The sequence below is a fragment of the Martes martes genome (assembly GCF_963455335.1).
Source record: "Martes martes genome assembly, chromosome: 18".
Lineage (NCBI taxonomy): Eukaryota > Metazoa > Chordata > Mammalia > Carnivora > Mustelidae > Martes > Martes martes.
The window spans coordinates 10789585-10804562 of NC_137906.1; the positions used below are offsets into that span (position 1 = coordinate 10789585).

General features: G+C 45.2%; 2 protein-coding genes across 5 annotated transcripts in view; one reads left to right on the forward strand and one right to left on the reverse strand.

The window, feature by feature from the left end:
- The window catches only part of EIF2AK1 (eukaryotic translation initiation factor 2 alpha kinase 1), a 28331-nt gene that overhangs the window by 5947 nt on the left and 7406 nt on the right, over positions 1-14978 (reverse strand). For 2 of the 3 annotated variants that reach the window (XR_013968388.1, XM_080829961.1), the window contains exons 4-11: positions 13803-13840; positions 12349-12448; positions 11753-11833; positions 10974-11073; positions 10388-10445; positions 9788-10109; positions 8468-8606; positions 5099-5199 (exon numbers count right to left, since the gene is read on the reverse strand). Coding sequence is in view for 2 of the 3 variants with exons in the window: in XM_080829961.1 (XP_080686087.1) it covers positions 5099-5199; positions 8468-8606; positions 9788-10109; positions 10388-10445; positions 10974-11073; positions 11753-11833; positions 12349-12448; positions 13803-13840 (939 nt within the window). In the remaining variant the exon portion in view is untranslated. The remainder of the gene's footprint in view (positions 1-5098; positions 5200-8467; positions 8607-9787; positions 10110-10387; positions 10446-10973; positions 11074-11752; positions 11834-12348; positions 12449-13802; positions 13841-14978) is intronic. The other variant, XM_080829962.1, reaches the window with a different exon arrangement.
- On the forward strand, positions 683-4235 carry ANKRD61 (ankyrin repeat domain 61; the record flags this gene model as incomplete). 2 transcript variants are annotated; one of them, XM_080829963.1, is made up of 3 exons in its annotated part: positions 683-898; positions 2044-2141; positions 3290-4235. In XM_080829963.1, the coding sequence occupies 3 exons, from the start codon at positions 683-685 to the stop codon at positions 4233-4235; spliced, it is 1260 nt and encodes a 419-aa protein (XP_080686089.1). The 2 variants fall into 2 exon arrangements, with proteins under 2 accessions (XP_080686089.1, XP_080686090.1); XM_080829964.1 differs by having other exon boundaries at positions 2047-2141.

The window sequence follows — 14978 nt, forward strand, 5'->3', positions numbered from 1 at the left end:
GAAATAACCCTATGTCTAAGATGATAATTTGGGTACGTTTTTGTGATTAAGTCAAGTCCCAAAAACTGCTTCAAGGGGTGTCTCGGTGGCTCCCTCTTTGAAGCATCTGCCTTCAGCTCAGGTCATGATCCCGGGGTCCCGGGATCAAACACCACACAAGCTCCCTGCTCAACTGAGAGTCTACTTCTCCCTCTGCCTGCCCCTTACCCTGCTGGTGCTCTCGCCTCTAAAAAATAAATAAAATCTTAAACAAACAAACAAAAAAACTCCTTCTGTTTGGCACTGTATGACCTGGGAACAAAGTTTGAAGAAGCTGGGTCTGAGAGAAAAATGAATCGTGTTGGGGCGCCTGGGTGGCTCAGTGGGTTAAGCCTCTGCCTTTGGCTCAGGTCATGATCTCAGGGTCCTGGGATCGAGCCCCACATCGGGCTCTCTGCTCGGCGGGGAGCCTGCTTCCCCCTCTCTCTGTGTCTGCCTCTCTGCCTACTTGTGATCTCTGTCTGTCAAATAAATAAATAAAATCTTAAAAAAAAAAGAAATGAATCGTGTTCACAGATCTGACTCTGGACAGTTCTAGAACAGTTCTAGAATGGAACTGAAGGGATCACAATGAGACTGAAGTGGAACAATTCTGTCCCGTGTGTCCCCTGAACTTCCGAGTCCCCACTCTTAAGTTCTGCTCATGGGCAACATAACCAAGAGAGGCAGCAGGGAGCTGGTCGCTGGCAGTGCGAAGGCCCTGGAAGAAGGGCCGGCTGCCGCCCTCCACACCAGACTCCATGAGGCCATCCTGAGGGAGGACTGCGAGGCAATCCAGGTGCTTCTGAGAAGCCACCCCGTCAACCAGCCCATGACCATTCTGGCCAACTCCACCAGCCACCGACTGCTTCTGAACCAGGTACCCTCCTCTCTGCTCTGTCACTTGCAGGGGAAAGACACCATGCTTCGGAAGGCCCCCAGCCTAGCTGCCGTGAGCTCACTAAACCTCCCAGGGCCCCCACGGGCCGGTCAGTGGTGGGACAGTTCGCCTCCAGCACCCTCCGTGCCCAGGGAGGGCTCTTCCGAGCCTGAGCACCCCCCTTCCAATTGCCACACACACGCTGACATGAGAAAAGACGAGAATCCATTTGCCTGGTGGACCATTAATGTCGTTCTCTCAAATATGCCAGTGGTGATTACATCTGTATGAAGGAATTATTTTTTTCCTTTTTTTACATACGCTTTTTCATTTTTCTGAGTTTTTATACAATGATTATTTCCTTTAGATTTAATTTTTTTCCCCCCAAAGTCACTGTCTCCCTTACCCGACCTTCTTCCCGTATCTTACAGTCATGCCATAAAAGTCACTACTTTTTACGGATGTATTTTAAGAGCCAGGATAAATAGCCCTGCTAGTCATGGAAGACACGCTACGCTATCTTTGAAACCCTGGAAATGCAGGTTTTACTACTGATACTATGACTTTGGCAAAGTCTTTTTTTTTTTTTTAAGATTTTAATTATTTGACAGACAGAGATCCCAAGTAGGCAGAGAGGCAGGCAGAGAGAAAGGGGGAAGCAGGCTCCCTGCTGAGCAGAGAGCCCATGCAGGGCTCGATCCCAGCCCTGAGATCATGACCTGAGCCAGAGGCAGAGGCTTAACCCACTGAGGCACCCAGGCGCCCCGACTTTGGCAAAGTCTTAAAAAACACAAAACCTACTTGTCAATCACCCTGTGGGTTAATTTAAGGACTAAGTGACTTAGTAGCAATCACCATTAATTTTACACTATGAGCTCTCCATGAGAATCAACTTCCAAAGCTTTATGTGATTTATTTCTGTTGCATTGGTAAACATGCATTTATGTAAAACACAGATTTTATATGAATCTCACTGGTTTGGGCTCTTTTCAAACACTCAAAAAGAAAATTCTAATGCACACACCAGAAAAATACTGACCTGAGATACTAAATACACTTACTTCCTCTGACAGAGCAGGCGTACACAACGACTGCTTCTCCCTGCACAGGCCTACATGTAAAGTGGTCTGCTTTCTCCCCCAAAGCAGACGCAGCCCGTCCTCCCCATTCACCTGGCCGCCGAACACCGCAAGGCACAAAGTTTGCTCTGTTTGTTGGAACATGGCGCTGACCCGGAAGTCAGGTAAGTCAACTCAACAGCGATCAGTTCTAAATGTAGATACGCATGATTTACATGTTCCTCTCCCCGGTCATGTCTGTACTCAACCATTCTTCGGGGGTTATGGACTCCAAAACACCATGACCATGTCTTGAATGAACCAATCTCCTTACTGACTAGACGAGGTACTGGGGAAAACCGGCAGTGATGCAGGAACACAAGCCTGTCAGCCCACTTCAAGCGTTGAGCAGTGATGCTGTGGAAAATGCATGAAGTGCTGGCCACAGCCCTCAGGGAGCTAAAACCCTCAGTTAGGTATGGAAAATAAGTTAACAGAAACAGACAATGCATTTTCTTGTTATTCCCCACCACCGGAAAGAACACTTCATCAAAGACGAGTCTATCTCGTGCACCAATAGTCTTCACCACCTAAACCATTGCCTGACACCAAGTACCAACAGATAGGATCTAAGGAATGGAGAATCACATGGTGTGAAAACTGTACGACTTCTTGCCCCCGTAACATTAACAGAAAGGAAAGCCCCAAATCCTGAGCACGCTCCAGAAGAGCCCGCCGGCCTGTCTGGCTGGAACCCTTACCCCTGCATGGCCCTGCCCAACTCTGCAGACCCTCTCCCAGTCTTCCATGGCTGGACATCACCGACACACAGGGGCTCCTCTAGGCACCCTCTAGGGCATTCCTACCTCTTAGAACTTTGCCCATTTGCAATACTGACCTAATTACTACAATACGTTCCATGTCTGTCATGCTGGACGGTCGAGCCCTACAAAAGCAGGGACTCGTTGATGTTTACCATTTCCCTAGCGTGGGGACTTATGTTAAATAAATATACATAAACTACAAATCAGTTTCAAACTTCAGCGAAGCAATCAGGTGTTTGTAACAAACTTTGCCTTTTCTCTGCCAAAATAAAGGAATTCTGGAGGCAACCCTGAGATTTCAGGAGAGCACATGATGGCCATTACAAAACCCTCATGGCACCTGAGCTCCCCCTGAAATGCTGTTATATCCTAAGAAACAAACGCAGACTTACAAACATTTCTTTGAAGCAGGTGAGGGGAATCACTTTAAATAAACATTGCCTTAAGTCTTTGTACAGAACTGTTTCCACTGTGAATACAGTGTAATCTGCCATCAATCACTATTCTAGGGACACAAGAGGCCTCACCGCACTTCACCTGATGCTACTGCACTGGCCAATCACCTCTATCACGTGGACAAAACCAGGGAACAGAATCCAAAGGATCCTGACAGACATTCAGAGTAATGCTGTGATGTGTCTCCGCATTCTGTGCGAACACGGAGCTCAGGTGAACGCTCGAGTGGACAACAGCAACAAGCCTTCACCCCTGCACCTGGCCATAACCTACGGGACCTACCCAGTCCTCTCCATCTTAGCCCAAAATGGCGCCCATGTCAACGCTGTTAACGAATCCAGCATGACACCCCTGCACGTGGCTGCTGACATACTGAATAAGGAGATGATGGAGACGCTGATCGCCTGTGGCGCCCACGTGAACTGCGCCGTGTCCTCCACGGGGAGCACGGCCCTCAAGCTGGCGGTGTGCACCGCATCGAGCAAAGCAGGCAGGCTGCTGGCCGCGGGGGTGGGCTGCATCCGTCTGCTGCTAATTCACGGAGCCAAAGTAAATGCCCAGGACCACGAAGGTCAAACAGCTATCCATGAGGCGTGTTTTGGAGGCAGAGAGGCCATCATCAACCTCCTGCTCGAATTTGAAGCAAACGTGAACATATTAACGAGAAATGGGGAGTCTCCAATATACATGTACCTCCAGCGCAGCTCCAACATAAGGGATACGGGGCTCCTTGCCAGGCTCCTCTATCGCTCCTACCCTGTGAGACTGACCAATAACCAAGGAATTCTACCTGCAGGAATCATGCTACCAGAATTCCGCCTCTTAAGGGAAACCCTAATAAAGTTAGCTCAAAAACCCTTATCCCTAGAGGACATCTGTAAAAGACACATCAGAAACATTTACGGTGACAAATACAAACAACACTTAAAGCAACTTCTCCCAGTAAAGATCTGGAACTCTCTATATGGTTATTATGACTTAGCATACCTCTTGAAATAGGACCTCAAGGTTTCACCAGCCATAGAATTTCAGTAACTCACACCCCATTCTCTGGCTAGACTTGTACCCAGAAAACACTCATCACCGTGTTCCTCCCAGATGTACAAACTGGTTCTTAAACTTTTTTCCAAAAAATAAAATGATTTGCACATTAACTTTTTGTTCCCAAATATTCCTTTAAAGGCACTTTCCATAATCTACTTTCTTTGTTCAAAAAGTAAGCAAATTAAAACTCTTCTGCCAAAGAAGTAAATCTATTTTCTGTCCCTTGATAGTCTCTTGTGGATAAAAACTGGAATAATCATAGATTTTTTTAAACAGCAGAAAACTGCCCATGTTTAATTTCCTTTATGTTACATAACTATAGAAGCACATTTTACCTCTGAGGCTAAAAAAAGGTGAGGATTTTCATCAGCATTAAATACATTTAACATCATCTATTACATGAGCACCCAAAGCACACTCGCTACCCGAAAAACACTACTATTCTCCACAGAGAACTTCTGAATGCCCAAAGATCGCTGCCTTTAAATTCAATCTAGGGATGCCTGGGTGGCTCGGTTAGGTTAAGCATCTGCCTTCAGCTCGGGTCGTGATCCCAAGGTGCCGGGATCGAGCCCCGAATAGGGCTCCTTGCTCAGCAGGGAGTCTGCTTCTCCGCCTGCCTGCAACTCACTCGCTGCTCTCTCTCTCTGACAAATAAATAAAATCTTAAAAAAATAAAATAAATTGAACCTGGAGTTCCGGACTCATGGAATGATGATTTATATAAAAACAATGATACTCCCTAAGTAAATGAAAAGAGAGTAACTTCATTTAACTCATGAACCAACATCACATCCTCCCTGATACAAAGCACTTACCTTCAGATCTCTGTGTACGATCCCCATGCTATGTATGTAAAATACACCCTCCAGCAATTCTTGAAAGATTTTTGTTGCAACACTGGCCATGACATAAGGACCTTGAAGGAAAAAAGGAAATTTTATTTCTCTTTTTACCCATTGCATTAACATCTAAATGTCAGATGGTTCTAAATCCATTACCATAATTCAGATTTCCAACAAGGTCAACACTCCAAAATGGTTTAAAATCAGCAGGAAGGGCCCCTCAGTTTGCAAAGAAACCATCACCAACTAGTGCCCTCGTGAAGGGACTTAGCGTCACTAATGTCACCCAGAGCCCCTGTGTTAATTCCCTTGTAAACCACTCTCGGGCATAAGATGGCTGGATAAAACCAGGGTCTAAATCTCCTTCAACCCCTGACACTGTGGGATTGAACACTAACAAATCCTAACAAGGCCTAAGCCTACTGCGGATTAAAGACGTCGTTACAAACTATGGAATCAGAAAAAAGATAAATTATGTTAACTCAAGCCGTGAGCTCCCATTATGCGGAAGATTTGAAATGTTCCATTTTCCAACAATGACTGACAAATGAATACCAAAGGGGGTAGGAAGTAAATGGTTTAATTCATCTATTTTTTTTTTTAAGGTTTTATTTATTTGACAGAGAGAGAGATCACAAGTAGGCAGAGAGGCAGGCAGAGAGAGAGGGGGAAGCAGGCCCACCTACCAGCACGGCCACCATCACGCCCCTCACGCTGGAGCGGCAGCCTCCTGTCTACAGATGAAGGAGGGCTTTGGGACTCTCACAGCCACTCAGAACAACTACCTTCCTTTGGTCTGTAGCAGGTTCTCATTTTAACCCACCTAACACAGCCAAACAGCGGGCCCTTGTACACGGGCCTGAACAGGTAAGAGCTTCCATTCCCTCAGCAACACATCCTCTGCCTTGAGCGCTTCAATCCTCACACCCCATCAAATGCGATGATCCACATTTCACGGCGGAGGAAACAGGCTGAGAGCAGTTACCCAACCTGCCCCAAACCTCACCGCCAGTGAGTGTGAGAGCCAGGATTCAAGCCTGGTTCTATCACGTATGGGTCGTTGGCGATGACTGACATAAAACTATAGTCGAAGGAAGGTATGCACCCGCGGGGAACATGACCAAGTTAAACCTTTTAAAAATACTTTTCAAAGAAAAACATGCATCATGTGAGCAAGTAACCTATGTATCTTGCCCTGTGTTCAAAGGCTCATTGTCCTGGATGGTGAAAATCAGTTACCCCAATACATCATGAGGGACTCATTACTTACTTCCCAAATGGAAGGTTAAAGATGAACTGATACAGGACTTCAATAAACCATTCTTCTTCTTTTTTTTTTTTTAAAGATTTTTTTATTTATTCATTTTAGAAAGAGAGATCACAAGTAGGCAGAGAGATAGGCAGAGAGAGAGGAGGAAGCAGGCTCCCTGCTGAGCAGAGAGCCCGATGCGGGGCTCGATCCCAGGACTCTGGGATCATGACCTGAGCCGAAGGCAGAGGCTTTAACCCACTGAGCCACCCAGGAGCCCCCATTCTTCTTTTTATAGAGACATCTGCACCTACCACGCAGCAGAGACTATAACTTCACAGGGAACTGAAAATACCCCCGCTTATTGCTTGCCACGACTGAACTGAGCAAAGGCTGGCGTATCCTGTCCAGGGAAGAGATGGGGAACATCGAGGAGAGGCCTGAGTCTTGAGGGAGGCCTTCTGTTTCTGCCTCCCCAGGAAGCGAATCTAAGATTCTGGGTGTATTAAGTGACCTATATTTTAGACCAAATAAAATGTCAGAATGTATAGGAGTGAACAGCAAACGATTAATAATTAATATTTAGCTGGGTCTTTACTTAAAATCAGGTCACTTGCATCCCCAGTTTTGATCACTGAATACAGTGATTTACAACTCCGGCTACACTTTAGTACCGACAAGAGAATTTCAAAAAAAAAAAAAAAAAAAAAAAAATCAAAGACCAAGCCCTATCCCGTAATTATATAAAAATTGCTGGTACGGTCCCTGACAAATCCTTTAAAAAAAAAAAAAATAGACTTTACTTGTTGGAACAATCTTAGCTCTGCAGAGACACTGAGACCATAGTACAGTTCCCATTTACTCCCCCAACCCAGTTTCCCATTATTAACACCTACACTGGTACGGTACACTGATCTGTCACAGTTGATGCCCCAAGATGGATGCAAGGCCACACTTTATTCCGACTTCCCCAGTTTTCATCTAATGTCCTTTCTCTGCTCTAGGGCTCCAATCAAGGATACCGCATTACAGTTAGTGGGCAGGTCTCGTGAGGCTTCTCGGTGACAGCTTCTTACTTTTCCTGTTTATGAGAACCTTGGACAGTTCTGAGAAGTTCCGGTCAGATATTTCATAGAATATACCTAGGCTGGGATTTGTCTGACGTTTTCTTACAATTAGACTGGCATTACGGGTTTTGGGGAGAAAGACCCCAGAGATAAAATGCCCTTCTCATCACACCTTCTCAAGGTCACACACTGAATGGTTTTCACTGCTGATGCTGACCTTGAACACCAGCCACAGTCACCTCAGCCAAAGTCGTGGTGGTCGTCTTTCTCCACCTGCTTTCTCTTACTCTGGCTTATCAACATCTTTTTTAAAGCTCCTCAGGGGATTCTATTGTGCGGCACAAGTTGAGAGCCAGTGTTACAATAATTTTAAAAATTATCAGCCTAACAGTATTTCTAGGGGATATCTAACTGCAAGGGAAGGAAGGAGATCTGGATCTTAAGAGACAAACTTTTCACCACCTACCCTTCTTTAAGAGTTTCTTCAAAGGTGTCTCTTTGCAAGAGTATCACATTGTCAAGTTTAAAAAATAAAATATTTAAATTTCCTCCTTAAAAAAGTGCTAGGGGCGCCTGGGTAGCTCAGTGGGTTGGGCCTCTGCTTGGGCCCAGGTCATGATCTCAGGGTCCTGGGATCAAGCCCCGCATCGGGCTCTCTGCTCGGCAGGGAGCCTGCTTCCCCCTCTCTCTCTGCCTGGCTCTCTGCCTACTTGTGATCTCTGTCAAACAAACAAACAAACAAATAAATAAATTCTAAAAGACCTTTCTACCCAAATCATTAACCTAAATTCTAGCACATAACTCCTTGGATATCCACAAACTATGTCTTCATCTCAAAGACAATTAACTTCCAAATACCTGGATGTTCTTGAAAACGGTGAAATAAGCACAATGGTTTGTTTCAAAAAGGTGATCCTGCCCCCCCCGCCCCGCCCCCCGTTAAGCCCCTGCAGGTAGTTCCCACATCGGAAGGCCTGCCCGTGGCCCCATCCCCCAGCCTGCTGTCCCAGACCCACCGGTACTCACATGCAGACTCGTCCACACACTCCTGGCTCCTCTGGTTTCTCTCGACTATCCAGTCCCACAGCGAGAGCTCGCACAGCTGCATCTGGATGTGCAGCATCAGGTAGTACTGCACCTGGGGGATGACATGGCCGGCTCGCACCTGGGGAACATTACGCATTCAGTCAACAGATACTTGCCTCCGCCAGGCCAAGCAGGGGGCCTTGTGCTCAGGAAAGAGACAACAGACACACGTCTGCCCAAGAAGCCCAAAGTCAAGTGAAGGAGACAGAGGAAGAAAGGAACGCCTCAAACGGTGTGTCAGGGCGCGAGCGGGCAAGGGGAGGCTTGGCTGCGGAGCGGGACAAGCTCCCGACGAGGACACTGAGGCCCTGGTGCGGAAAGCATCGGGCCTGCTCGCCACACGCATGGTTTCTAAAGCTCAGACACAGCATCAGAGAATGGCTGCGTGCCACCTGACTGCTCTCCAAGCACCTCAGGAGAGGTGTTCTGGAGGCTCGCTGTGTCCTTAAATAACTTGTCCAAAGAAAAGGCAAGCACAACTCAAGCTCACGATAGCGCATGTGTTTAGGAACCAAGGAAAGTTTCCCACATGTAGTGCGGAGAAATGGAATGGTTCTGATGAACAGTCCCTCAAACTCAAGTCCTATGTTTCAGGTGACTCTGTTCCAAGTTCTGTGTCTCATAAAAAGCACATGCACAGAGCCACATAACCCTGGGCAACAAGAATTAATTCAGCACGTGCGTACACAGACAGCATACACGGTTCTGTGATCCCAGCATGCCAGAGTATACAGAGGCTTGTTAGCGTTCAAGGTCCTTTTTAACACTAAGACTCCACACTGGTGAGAGTATGTGGCAGTCTCACCAGCATACAGGGGTGACCCTCAATGAGAGTGTCCTGAAAAACAGACCTGATCTCGCCTCTCCTCTCTCCCAAAGTCACATTCCAAAATAGAGAAGGCCTTTGCGCATAAATATATCTGCATAGCATGATATGAACACACGACAGAAACAGTGTGAACAGTACTTCCAACTCCGGGGGGCAAAAATTGGGAGAAATAGAAGTGCCCAGGAAAGGATTAGCAGGCACTAACTAAGCAAAGGAGCGAAGACCCAACACAAGGGCCACAGGCCAGGGGGACTTGGGGAGGGGAAAGGGTGACAAACACAGATGAAAAGTAAGGGAGGGAAGCCGGGGCGGGGCGGGGGAAGCACGTAGTCAGCTGGGGTGGAAGGGAGGCCACATCTAGTCGCAGGTCCTCCACACTATCACCATGGGTGAGGATCAAATCACGAGAAGATTCTGGGAAAGTAATCTACCTCTGTTTGCCCCAACAAACTTAAGTTTTCAGAAGATTCCCCGGTGGATGTGAAATTCTCTTCCAAGTCGGAATGATGCCTAAGTGGCAGCTGGTGTTCAACAATGGATCTGGAAGGCAAATCCACCAAACCATTTCCTGGGAGCAAACTGGATGACTCGAGTTCACTGGCATCCCTTGTGATCAAGCTGGTGCTGTAGTTCACCAATCTGTTATTCTGATTGTCAAGGCCAGATTCTCCTAAACACTTTTCTTTTTCTGAGGTGAACTCGGCGAAGATAATGGATGAGCTGTTACTTTCATCATTTTGAACATGCTGACTTCTGGAGGGGGGGAAAAATGGCAAAGATAAAAATCAATGTAAAAAAAGATGAAGAGGAACTCAGCTGTCCCTCATGCCTACATAAATCTCACTGGTAAACTGTGGGAGCCCCTGGCATCAGATCTCTCTAGCAACAATATGTATTAACCACAATGGCCGAACTAGCTGAGAAGCAGCAGCCATTTAACACGTTGTAATGAAAACGAGCAAAAAGATGAAGAAAACCCAGGGCAGGGGAACCGTTACATCTAACGTGTCAAACTACACCGGTCCACATACCCATCGTCCTCTTCGTCGGAGATCACCTCCAGAGATGGCAGCGGAACAGAAGCTCCATCTGCAAAAAAAAACAAACAAAAAAAAACAAACAAACAAACAAAAAAAACCCACCTTCAAGCATCCTAGCTTGTTTATTCAAATGCCTGGCACATTTTAGGAATGATAAAAACGGCCATTCCATGACTCCTACAACTACTACTACGGGCCCGGGGCCTGGGCCTTGGGCTGGTTGCGGGGGGGTGGGGACAGAGGGAAACTTTCTGTAGAGGGCCAAGAATAAGTGTTGTAGGATTTACAGGCCTTCCAGGATCGTGCAACTACTTGGTTCAGCTGTGGCGGTACAACATCAGCCACAGACAACACACGAATGAATGAGCCTGGGGTCCTAACACGCTTTATTCATTGACATGAAATGTGAATTTCATATAACTTTCACACAAAGTATTCTTCCGATTCCTTTTAAACGATTTAAACATGGAAGAAAACACTCTCGGCTCGAAGGAGGCACTGAAACAGGGGCAGGCCAGGTTCGGCCCACGGGCCGCCGTCTGCCAACCCCGCAGCTACACCACCTGCGAGGGCTTACCTCGTGTTTGGGCCACGTGAACATGCTCTATCCAAGCGGTATGATAGCCTACGATATTAGGATGCTGAAGGCCTGCCAGCACCTTCACCTCCTGAAGTACCTGAAGAGGAAAAGCACTTAGATCGGGCCTTTACTGACCACCTGTTCAATGTGCCCGGCATCAGATATTACTTGTTCCAGAGCGAAACAATAAAAATGCATCCGAACAAGGAATCTAAACTATGGTAAAATAATCGGAGTATTTCTGAGAGAAGAATGGAATTGTTACAGCAGCAAGTTAACTGACACATATCTAGTGCTTTCTACTTTTCATAGCCCCCTTATGTTCATTCTCTCATTTCATTCCTCCTAATGAGTCCAGTCCTGCTGTCACCACTGTGTCCAGGACAGGAGACCCAGGTGGCTTAGAGAGGGGCACCTGGGTGGCTCAGTCAGTTAAGCGTCTGATTCTTAATATCAGCTCAAGTCATGATCTCAGGGTTGTGAGATCGAGTCCCATGCTGGGCTCCATGCTCAGCATGGAGCCTGCTTGGGATTCTCTCTCTCTCCCTATTCGCCTCCCCATTTACTCTCTCGCACTCTCAAAAAAATTTTTTTTAAAAAACCAAAAATTAAGTCAGATAAAAATTTGGTTTTCCCGTTAATTTTACTGTGACCCACTTTTAGTGAACTTAGCAATCCACAACACCTAGTATCTGTCAAACGCACACACACATAACTCTTTCAAAAGGATCTAAATACCCAATTATTCAAAATAAATACACTTAAAAAAAGCATACCTTCATACAATCTGTTTTAGTTGCACCATTAATCAGGATTTTTTTAATTGCATAATACTGACCATCTAATTTATTCCTGACCTAAAAAGTAGAGGAAAAGAGAAAAAATATTTGTGTCATTAAATTCAGTTGAATAGAGCAAGTTATTCTAACCCGAGCTTAGGATCCAAACTAGCTCAAGAGATAAATTTAAGCAAGAGACAAGTGTCTTTACTATGTCCAGGAAACTCCGCCACAGTCAGCTAGACTAGAAGCTTCCAAACTGCACTGAGACTTTGACTCCTAGAGACTCGAGGTCTGAAAAATGGAAATGCTAGCAAAAGAACCACGTGAGGCCCAAAATACAAAAGCACAGCTTTCTTCCGTGATACCTTTTTAAGTAAATTAATGCGGTTTCCAGAATCTGCCTAAACCACCAATGTGGTTAGAAAAAGTTAAAGCCTGCCCACTTCCCTAGAGATGACAAATCTTAGTGAAAAGTACACACACATGATTTCTAGGAACTTCCCTTAGAGCACTTTAAATAATCATCATGAGAACAACTCAAAATACATTTGCTCAGAGTAGGAGGTCAAAGCGGATTTGTGGAAAACAACCTTGTACACTCTCCCGTATCCACCTTTTCCTAAGATGGCAAGCTCTTCAAATTCATTTAGGTAACGTGAAGTCTGGGCTTCAAAGGCTATTTCCCTGGACCTAAAGGTGAAATACAAACCATCAATCAATATTAAAACACGAAAGAACCAGGTGCCCAGGATAGTTCACACTCGCTGTATCACTAACCTGCCCAACCTTACTGATCACTGAATTACGATGGTTTGAAAAGATGAGCCAAAACAAAATTTCTCATGCTCTAGGAAGAAAATTATTTGCTAAGCAAATCAACATGTAATAAAGATAGCAAGGGGAAAAACCAGAGATGGCAAAGGGATCGCTAATCAAGTATGTTACCAGTAATTAGTATTCCAATTAGAAATTATCAGTGTTTTAAAGCAGGAATACTAAGGACAACTAACAGGCAACAGCTGATTAGCTGAGCTCAACAATAAATTTACTTAGTTTTCTCAATGAAAAATGTCTTAATGAGTTATAGATTCTAAACTAGCATTTCCTACATAGAGCCAAAACTCAATGTTGTTCCCCCGACAAAGACTATGTATCAGTGCTCTGAATTAACGGTGGGGCTTACTTTGGAAAATAGTGTGGCGATTCCTTAAGAAATTAAAAATAGAGCTACCCTATGACCCTGCAATTGCACTACTGGGTATCTACCCCAAAGATACAGATGTAGTGAAAAGAAGGGCCATCTGTACCCCAATGTTCATAGCAGCCATGACCACAGTCACCAAACTGTGGAAAGAGCCAAGATGCCCTTCAACAGACAAATGGATAAAGAAGATATGGTCCATATATACAATGGAATATTATGCCTCCACCAGAAATAATGAATACCCAACTTTATCAACATGGATGGGACTGGGGATTATGCTGAGTGAAATAAGTCAAGCAGAGAGAGTCAATTATCTTATGGTTTTACTTACTTGTGGAGCATAAGGAATAACACGGAGGACATTGGGTGAAGGAGAGGAGAAGGGAGTTGGGGGCAACTGGAGGTGGAGACAAACCATGAAAGACTGTGAATTCCAGAAACAAACTGAGGGTTTTGGAGGGGAGGGAGGTGGGGGGTCAGGTGAGCCTGGTGGTGGGTATTAAGGAAGGCACGTACTGCATGGAGCACTGGGTGTGGTGCATAAACAATGAATCCTGGAACATTGGAAAAATAAATTAAAAAACAAAAACCAAAAAACAGTGGGGCTTATGGAATCCACACAGAATGGGGGAGGGAGGGCATAAGTGGAATGAGAAGTAAAGCAAATCTTGGAGCAGTCATTAATTTCTGAAAATAAAGCTTTTAATTTTGATAAACTACCCAAACTACATTATTTTTAACTTCAAAATTAGTTTCTAATGAATTCAGGATCAGTTCCTAATCTTAATTTCTTTCAGACGTTTTACTCTTTGCACAATCACAGAAGTATTTGACACATACCTTATCTTCTGGATATGAGAATTATCCTCACAAGGATCCTAAAACCAGAAAATTGCTTTAAAAAGCATTTTAGGCAAATTTCATGGAATGAGGAATCTAACAAAATTCAATGTCACACTAATAGGCCCAAATGTTCACACAATATTTAAAAAAAGAAAAACATTCTGGCTTTTTCAATATCACCTAGGCGTTTACAATTGAAAACATTTCTGTCTTAACCAAAGATCACTACTAAAAAAAGCTATAGTCTTGCTATCCACTGATAAGGCTGAGAACTCACCAAGGCGCTCTATCAGCAAATAATTCTGACTTCACCTTCAAAACAGAAGCAGAAATGGCCCACTTCTCACATCTCCACTGCTACTATCCCTCCAAGCTACCATCACCTCCTGGCTGTTTGACCACCTGTCCCCCCTGCTTCTGCCTCTTCCTCCCTCCATCCATTCCTAATGGATGGGCCAACTGCGGTGGTCCATTAAAATGTAAGTCAGATCACGGCATTCCTCAGCTCAGAATCCTATAAAGCTTCCTACTTTGCTCTGAGTAAAAGACCAAAGACGTTAAAATGCTTTCAGGATCCCCCTCCATCTGTCCATCTGACTGCCCTCCCCGACCCTCCTTGCCCTACCTCTCCCATACTCTCCCCTGGCTCATGCTACTCCGGCCGTATGTATGGCTGCCACTCAGCTTCCCAAAAACACCGAGCACACTGCCGCCTCAGGGATGGCTGATCCTCTGCCTGGAACATTCTTCCTCCAGACAGAGGCATGGCTCGTGCTCTCACCTGCAGCTAGCTCCCGACCTCAGTCACTGGCTACCCGGTATACAACCCACACATTTTCAAAGCCCTTTCACTGCTTTCGATTTCCCCATTAACGCTTACCACCATGTAACACCCCCTTTCTTTTTATTTATTTTTATTATGTTTCTATTGCTGACTGCCCCATCAGCAGAACATAAGCTCAAAAAAAAGGGGGGGGGCAGAAAGAAAAGAAAAGAACATAAGCCCCCATGAGGGCAGGTGTTTTGTCTTTTGTCTGTTTTGCTTGCTGCTGGAATCCCAACTCCTATAAGCCTAACACATGGGTAGTCATTGGTACATATTTACTGAATAAACAAATTAATATTTTTATAAACCTGTATTATAACCAGGATTCCACAATGCTTTAAAATACA